A 9,194-nucleotide genomic window follows, 5' to 3' on the forward strand; every position below is an offset into this window, starting at 1 on the left:
CCTATGGGCCTCCATCATCCATAGGTTATTAAGCCATGTTAAGCAGCGGCAATAAACAGTGGGAATGTACCCTCAATTGCAACTCTTTCAGCATTCAGTTTCATAAGTCTGTGAATATACTTGACAGTGCATTTTGAATGTGCATGCCAAACACAAGCCTTGTACCCATAATCTTATGGTCCCTACATTGATTGTATTTCGTTTTCAAGATCTCTACTTGAGCGGCGGGGACCTTCATTGATTACCTCCATCTGTCATAGTCATATGATGAACACATCATTTCACATCTTGTCACAAGACAAGGCACTGCCATTAGCCGATTACCTGTGTGTTCATCAGATGACCAGAACAGATTTTTATCCATTGGATGTAAACAGTGAAGATTCCCTATAAGTGACAATGAGCAAAGCTCTAAAAACTGTATGGGATTGTTACAGTAAGTACATTGTAAGATCGTATAACTTTTTATACTGATAGAACTAATATAATACCCTTTCAAGTTACAAAAAGTAAAGCATCTGAAACAAGATCTAGGATTATATAGAAAAGCTTGAATTAGAAAAAATTGTGATAATTTTATATTATATAGTACTATAAAAATGTATAAACAGTGTCACACCAAAAAAAAAGTCCACTCTGGACGGAATACTCCTTTACAATGTAGGTGACAAGATGCTGACATCTATGGGAATCACATGAGCAGATTTATTGTGTACTTTATGTGTAGCAAGTTGTAAGGAAGAAGGAAAAATACAATTCTAACTTCTCAAAGCCTTTTTTATTTTATGTGACAGCATTTTCAGCAGAAATGTCTTGATGATTTAGACATAGCTGTGGCTCAGAGCAGCAACCAGGACATTGATGAACTTCTCCCAAGTAGCCTCGACCTGAGGGGTGAATGCAGATCCCAACTTGGAGGCCAAGACGATGACCAGAACTTCTCCGAGACGCTGTGGAAGAGAAGTTTATAGTTAGTGTTAAACTAAACTGTTAAATGTTAAACTGTTAAAGTTTAAGTTCTTTTAAAAATATTACAAAAAAGGTATGGGAGATAGAAGCGACTAATTCAAGAAAACATAATGGCTAAGATTTATCATTGTCTTTAGACAGTTTTTTGTGTCTAGAAAAGGCGCAAAAAGGCGCAAGAAGGGTTTATTTGTGCCTTTTGGTTTACACATTTCTACTGATTTTGAGTTGCAATCCACTGATTTTGGCAATACACATGATACGGAAGGGTATTATGAACTGCGCCTTTTTGTGAAAAGGTGCAGAAAAGGCGCAAAGCTACTGAAATGTCTCTAAAACTACACCAGCGCAGTCTTAGCTTAGCTTTTTGGTATATGCGAAGAGAGAAATTTCAGAAAATGTGACCTGCACAAAATGTATCAAATTATCTGTGACCATTTAGTAAATTTGGTGCTCCTACACATTACCAGCACACAAAAAAGGTGTAGAAAAAAGCTTCACTTACACCTACAATGATAAATGCCGGCCATTGGCCGGCATTTATCATTGTAGGTGTGAGTGAAGCATTTTTCTAAACCTTTTTTTTGGTGTTCTGGTAATGTGTAGGAGCACCAAATGTATTAAATGGTCACAGAGCATTTGATAAATTTTGTGCAGGTCACATTTTCTGAAATTTCTCTCTTCACATACACCAAAAAGCTAACTCTGGGCTGGTGTAGTTTTGGAGACTTTTCAGAGGCTTTGCGCCTTTTTTGCACCTTTTCACAAAAAGGCGCAGTTCATAATACCCTTCCGTATCATGTGTATTGCCAAAATCAGTGGATTCCAACTCAAAATCAGCAGAAATGTGTAAACCAAAAGGTGCAAAAAAGGCGCAAATAAACCCTGCTTGCGCCTTTTGTAGACACAAAAAACAGTCTAAAGACAATGATAAATGTCAGCCAATGTATGTAATAACTCACGTCCATCTCATGTATATGAGACAGTCACATTTATTTATAGAATAGTTTAGAAAACATCTGCAATAGTCCCATTACTATGGATAGAGCACTGCACTGATAGTAAATGGCAATGACTGGCTTCTTCACAAAAATGTCACCAATAGGAAGTGAAAAAGTCAATCAATAATAATCTAGCGGGTTAGGAATGAATGGTAATGGAGTAAAAAGTAATTTTCTACCTTGAAGTTTTCGGGGTCCACATGGAGTTCCGTGGCATGGGTCTTGCTGAGAGCAGCCAGATGATGCTTTACATCATCCAAGTGATGGACAGCATCGCCAATAGCGGAGAGCACCTTCTTGCCATGTGCGTGGACCTTGGCATTGCCAGAGATGGCGGTCACATTGGAAAGGTTTCCGAAGCTGCTGAAGTATCTCTGGGTCCAGGGGTACACGACCAGCAGTCTAATGAGAAAATAAAATAAGACATTTTATTCATTTTGAAAAAGGGTCTTAATGTTACTGTTGTGTATATGTAAATATATTTCATTCATTGTACATTTTGTACATTTACTTTGCATCTCATGATCTCACCAATTACTATATGTGTATTATCTGTCAATGGAAATATTCTAATTCCTATTTAGAGGCTGGAAACCTTTTCCACCTCTATTAACCATAAATGTTTGCTACTATTATCTGTAATATCTTGGTTCATACATTGGTACATTGGAGCAAACTATCAGATGTTTGCTTATGTGCATATAAGAGTAGCAAACTTTCTGATGTGGGTATGAAAGGGAGACAAGTGTAGCGCTATGTCCCCTTTACTGTTTTGCCGATGCACAACAGTCACCGAACAGCTAGCTGCAGTACATTGCACAGCTAGGTGTTCTGGAAGTACCACTGTGTATGGACAATCTCAGAAGAAGACACAGAGCGCTACTCCAGCACTGCATCCCCTTCATCCCCTTCATCCCCCTACAACCATTGAGAGTATTTTACCCCTGCATGTAAATATCAATATCTTCACTGACTGGCAAGTTAAAAGAAACAAATAGGAAATAAGAAGGGTGTAAATAGGAAATAGGAAATAAAAAAAAATCACATTTTATGTATTAATAATAAAATGGTGAAAATGATGTGATATGGTTGTGCCATTACCTTGTCAGGGTATCATGACCATCCTGTTCAACATTGACCTTGTCCCAAATGGAGGTAATGGCGTTTTTTTCCTCAGCAGTCCAGTGCACCATTGTTGCTGTTGGGTTGGAGCTTGTAGAGAAGAATGTCTTGCAGGGTGCTGTGCAGCTCGGCCACTGAGTGTCCTTTATATAGTGACCTTCCTGTTGTTAACTCATGTACATTTCTGCTGCATCATCCTCTTACTAACCACAACAATCTGATAACTTTTAGAAAGTGGTCAACAATAGTGACTATTGCACAATTTTGTCAGTAACAGGACTGTATGCAACTAAAATTTAATTCATTTTAGTTAAACTATATTTAAATTACATTTAAAAAACAGTCTTCAATTTGACTATTGTGCTTCTTCATACTTTGTACTTAGTGATACAACATGACATTAATAATAATAATAATAATAATAAAACTTTTCTGAGCAAAGTGGAAAATCACATCACTCAGGCTTTACTGTATTTGTGTATCGATCCATAGTATGGACTGATAGAATTCCATTGTCCCATATTGTACCTTCATTTGGTCCTGTTTTTCAGACAGGCATAGAGAGGATTTTAAAACATTAAGTGGGACATTTATCAAGGTATTTAGAGCCTTTGTTTTGCTTACAAAAGTCGCACAAAAAGTCTCACGTGCGCCTAAGCACTTTTTTTGGCGACTTTTGTGAGTAAGCAAAAAAGTTACAAACAGCCTTACCTAAGAAAAGTTCAGTTTTCACTTTGCAGTGGTCAGGTATTTATGATTGGGAAAGTCGCAAAACCCCTTTCAAAAAGTCGCAAGTCTACTCCAGGTCTGACCTGAAGTACAAAACTCCCGTACGTGAGCAAATTTTAAGTCTCACAAAGTCTCAGCTGCAAGTTTTTTGTTTTGCTTATGTGCTCCAAATTGTTCACCCCCTGTGATAGTATGATAAATATGTAGCACATAAGCAAAACTAAAGCAAAAAAAAAAAAAAAAAAATGACTACAGAACTCACCAAAGCAAACAATGAGAAATGTCCCCCTAAATGTTATATTATGGAGGTCTTTTCCTTTGGAAACATTTACTAACCTTTCCATTTGTAATTCTAAAACTCTATATTTGTACCAGCCCATTAGCCCCTTTCCTCCCCAGGACGTATGCCTATCTGTGGGTATGTTACTGCGAATGGATGTATGCATATGTCCTGCTGATCTCCTGCTCTGTGCAACGTAATATTTTGGAGTTTCTTACAAAAACTGCTGCATATATTAGCAAAAATTGACCACTAATATAAAGTACAGATGTCACAAAAAATAATCACATAAAAACGTAATCACTTCAATAAGTAAAAACATTCTAAAGTTATTGCCACTTAAAGATACACATCAGTTTGAGAAATAGGACCCAGTTCTTAAAGGGGTATTCCAGGATTTATTTTTTATTTTACTTTAATTTAGTGTTGCTAGTAATATAGTGTCTGTACCTGTGTTTGATAGATGGTCTTGCAATTCTTAAGTGATCTTTGCCCTGATGTTTATTTTTAACAGAATACAAAATGAGTGCCGTCTCAGGTTTTCCCAGGTTGCAGTGCAGCCCGAGACATTATGGCCCAGATTTATCAAACTGTTTGAGAGGAAAAGAGGAGTGATTTGCGCACAGCAACCAATCACAGCTCAACTAACGGGCTCTCGTAAAGTGAAAGCTGAGCTGTGATTGGTTTCTGTGGGAAAATCACTACACTTTTTCTCTCACACAGTTTGATAAATCTGGGCCAATATCACTAGTTTGGCTGTAAAAGGGAGACTGTCTGCTTCAATGGTTGGAGCGACCACTGCGTGGGAAGGAGATCATTCTCCACAAGGATGCATGGAATTGTAGTTTCGTGAACAGCCTGCATAGCTTAGGTGTGCTGCAAAGGGTGGGGTGACTGATGAGCGGGAGGGAGAAAAGTGAACTTACACTTATAAACAAGGGAGCCTTGGACTTGTAGTTGGAGGGAGGAAACTTCATCAGGAAATAGCCATTTCACAAAAAGATAGCCACAGCGTTATAGTGGACTCACAAAATAGCCATTTAGCCCCAAGACAAGCATGAATACTTCCTAAGCATGTCCATTACTGTCTGGCAGGTAAGTACTAAAGTCACCTTATGGTGGATAACCCCTTTAAGGTAAATGGAGTCCCTATGGGGTTAATAACCAGATGTCACTTGCACATATATATTTCAATATATGATTAACATTAGAAACTTAGAAATAGCCTTACATTTTCAATTACAGTGTATATTTGCCCCAGAAGCTCAGAGTGTCTAGGCTAGGTCAGGCATTAAAGGAGTAATTCCATCTCAAGAAGTAATCCTCTATCTTTAGGATTGGGGATAACAAGCTGTTTATTCCCCTGGAATAAAGGGAGTGCACCGCACATGTAATCTCCGTCCCCTCCAGTCTTAATTCAGTGTTCTGGCCACTTACTTCAAGTATTCTTTGTAAGTAATTTTATTATCCTTATTATTATTTTGAGCTTCCTTAATGGCTTTACACTTATATACTAAAGGACATCCTAAAAAGCATTTATTTAAGCCATATTTAGAATGTTTTAATTCTCTCCATTCTTAGTAGCTTATAGGGTATTCTTAAACACTTAAAGGGGCACTCCGCTGTAAACATCTTATCCACTATCCATGGATTTACTCGATCAGACACTTATCCCCTATCCTGTTGATAGAGAATACATTTTTAGAGCTGAAATACCCCTTCAATACCCAGTCACCAGGTTAATCGTCAAACCATTAATGCCTACAAGTGTTGTGTCTATAATTATAGGGCAGCCTTAAGTTCATTGTGGTGACTTGGCCTCCAAAACTCAGTCCAATTAAGCATCTGCAGCATGTGCTGGAAATTATGATCTGTGAAGGCCTGTATTGTGAACCTACAAAAATGTTATAGTGACAAACTGACTCTATTGGCAAAAATCCCTTGGGGATAAAAGGGATTGTATCATTGACTCAATGATGCAGTGTTTAGACCCCGGGACACTAACATTATGAACCTGGTCAAACAATTGTGAACTGGTGCCACTGGTAGTATTCTTCCTTGCATCCTATAATTATAGGAAACCTAACAGTTGTGCCTTTACAGCTATGGGTTTACTACCTGTTTGTGGTAAATACAACTTTTCAGCTTTACAGGGAGTCCGTTGAAAGTGTGTGAGGCTTGCTGGGTGTGACATTTTGTGTTTCTGATAAGGATCCGTATCCTCAGCATCACAAATGCACTGCTCTCTAGAGATTGTTGGAAGGAAAGCAGCACATCCCTGTATTATCAGCTACATTGCCAGAGCAACCTCATCAAGCTTTACTTTGGAGTAGTGATGTCACGAACAGGCGAACCGGGCGAACCGCCATAAACTTCAATAGGCAGGCGAATTTTAAAACCCACATGGACTCTTTCTGGCCACGATAGTGATGGAAAAGTTGTTTCAAGGGGACTAACACCTGGACTGTGGCATGCCGAAGGGGGATCCATTGTAAAACTCCCATGGAAAATTACATAGTTGATGCAGAGTCTGGTTTTAATCCATAAAGGGCATAAATCACCTAACATTCCTTAATTGTTTTGAATAACGTGCTTTAAAACATCAGGTATGATGTTGTATCGATCAGGTAGTGTAAGGGTTACGCCCGCTTCGCAGTGACAGACCAAACTCCCCTTTTAACGCACCGCAAACAACCGCAAACAGTCCATTTGCACAACCGCAAACTCCCCATTTGCACAAGGTTGGATACCAAGCTAGCCATGTCCCATTCCTTGTCCTCACTGATGTCATTGAAGGTCTCTTCCTCCACCCAGCCACGTACAACACCAGCCCCCTGGGACGCCTGCTGTGTTTGGTCTTCTCACTCCTCAAAGCCACTTTCCTCCTCTGACTTCTCTTCTTCAGACTCCTCTCTCTGCGTTGCCTCTCTGCGTTATTATAAGGTGTGTTAAGTAGTACTATTCCTATCAGTTTAATCCCTGTTACGTCCCCTATCAGGGGATGTGTATATGGCATTGATTTTAGGAACCTGGAGATGGAAAAAGATGCTTGGTCGGACCTCCTACTTCAAATTTGGGGCACTGCACGTGCAATCTAATGTGCCACCAGATAGGAGTGGTATGTTAAGTAATACTATTCTTATTAGTTTAATCCCTGTTATGTGCCTTTTTTTTGGTTTGGTTTTTGAAGCCACAGTGCAGCACCAGAGGCCAGAAAAATTATGCATGTACACATGCCATTTTTATCGCCCACTGTATCGCCCACTGTCAGTCCCTTCGGGATCCATCCCTCATTCATCTTAACCTCCTGAGCGGTATTCCCGAGCGTGACTCAGGGTTAATTTTCCCAGCCAGGATCGGTAACCCCGAGTCACGCTCGGGGTAGAATTGCAGAGTTCCCGGCCGGGCTGCACGATATATCGCAAAAGCAATGCGATATAGCGATGCGGCCCCCGGGAAAACATGCGGGGGCCGGCCAGAGCAGGTAAAGAAAAATACTAAAAGTCAGTGTTTCCCTACCAGGGGGCCTCCAGCTGTTGCAAAACTACAACTCTCAGCATGTCCGAACAGCCAAAGGCTGTCCGGGCATGCTGGGAGTAGTAGTTTCACAACAGCTGGAGGCACCCTGTTAGAAAAACACTGAGCTAAATGTAAAAGGAAAAAGTAATAAAATAAAAAAAACTTTTGCTCACCTAGTCCCTGTCCCTGAAGATGTCGTTCCCCCTCCGTGCGCTCTGGTCCCTGCTCTATTCATCTTACAGGACCTTTCACTTCTCAGCCAATCACAGGCCGCAGTGGTGTAAAGCCTGTGATTGGCTGAAGGGGAAAGGACTTGTTCTGCAGCAAATACACTAGGTTTGAAATCTGCCCGGCAAACCTAGTGTATGATACTGCAGGACATGGTGACAAGGGGGGGGGGGGGGGGGGGGGGAGAGAATGTGACAAAGGGGGGAATGTGACAAAGGGGGGAATGTGACAAAGGGGGGAATGTGACAGAGGGGGAGATGTGACAAGGGGGGGGGGAATGTGACATGAAGGGGGGGGGAAATGTGACAGGGGGGGAATGTGACAAGGGGGGGGGGAATGTGACAAGAGGGGGGAATGTGACAAGGGGGGGGATGTGACAGGGGGAGGGGAATGTAACATGAAGGGGCGGAAATGTGACAGGGGGAAATATGACAAGGGGGGGGGAATGTGACAAGAGGGGGGAATGTGACAGGAGAGGGGGAATGTGACAAGGGGGGGGGGAATGTGACAAGAGGGGGGAATGTGACAAGGGGGGGGATGTGACAGGGGGAGGGGAATGTAACATGAAGGGGCGGAAATGTGACAGGGGGAAATATGACAAGGGGGGGGGAATGTGACAAGAGGGGGGAATGTGACAGGAGAGGGGGAATGTGACTTGAAGGAGGGGGATGTGACAAGGGGGGGATGTGACAGGGGGAGGGGAATGTAACATGAAGGGGGAGAATGTGACAAGGGGGGGAATGTGACAAGGGGGGGAATGTGACAAGGGGGGGAATGTGACAAGGGGGGGATGTGACAGGGGAAGGGGAATGTAACATGAAGGGGGAGAATGTGACAAGGGGGGGAATGTGACAAGGGGGGGAATGTGACAAGGGGGGGAATGTGACAAAGGGGGACGAATGTGACAAGGAGGGGGGAGAATGTGACGGGGGGATGTGACAAGGGAGAGGGGGAATGTGAAAAGGGAGGGGAATGTGATGGGGGAGATGTGAAATGGGCGGGGGGGTAGATGTGAAATTCAGTGCAAAAAATTGTACCGCTTTTGGTACAAATTTCCAGAAAGAATCATACCGCCAGGGAGGTTAATAAAGGTGAGGTATTCTAGACTTTTTTGACCTAGGCGACTTATCTTCTCAGTGACAATACCTCCTGCTGCACTGAAGGTCCTTTCTGACAGGACACTTGAAGCAGAGCAGGCCAGAGGTTCTTTCGCAAATTGAGATAGCTCAGGCCACAGGTCAAGTCTGCACACCCAGTAGTCAAGGGGTTCATTGCTCCTCAGAGTGTCGATATCTGCAGTTAAGGCCAGGTAGTCTGCTACCTGACGGTCGAGTCGTTCTCTGAGGGTG

General features: G+C 41.9%; 1 protein-coding gene across 2 annotated transcripts; it reads right to left on the minus strand.

Moving 5' to 3' along the window:
- Nucleotides 1–768: 768 nt before the first annotated feature.
- LOC130284867 (hemoglobin subunit beta-2-like) lies at nt 769–7,841 on the minus strand. 2 transcript variants are annotated; one of them, XM_056535748.1, is made up of 4 exons: nt 7,791–7,841; nt 3,069–3,313; nt 2,147–2,369; nt 769–950 (listed from the first exon to the last, which is right to left on the minus strand). In XM_056535748.1, the coding sequence occupies exons 2-4, from the start codon at nt 3,158–3,160 to the stop codon at nt 822–824; spliced, it is 444 nt and encodes a 147-aa protein (XP_056391723.1). In that variant the 5' UTR covers nt 3,161–3,313; nt 7,791–7,841; the 3' UTR covers nt 769–821. The 2 variants fall into 2 exon arrangements, with proteins under 2 accessions (XP_056391723.1, XP_056391722.1); XM_056535747.1 differs by having other exon boundaries at nt 3,069–3,232; nt 7,791–7,836.
- Nucleotides 7,842–9,194: the final 1,353 nt, after the last annotated feature.

Source organism: Hyla sarda, chromosome 8, assembly GCF_029499605.1.
Source record: "Hyla sarda isolate aHylSar1 chromosome 8, aHylSar1.hap1, whole genome shotgun sequence".
NCBI classification, from domain to species: Eukaryota; Metazoa; Chordata; class Amphibia; order Anura; family Hylidae; genus Hyla; species Hyla sarda.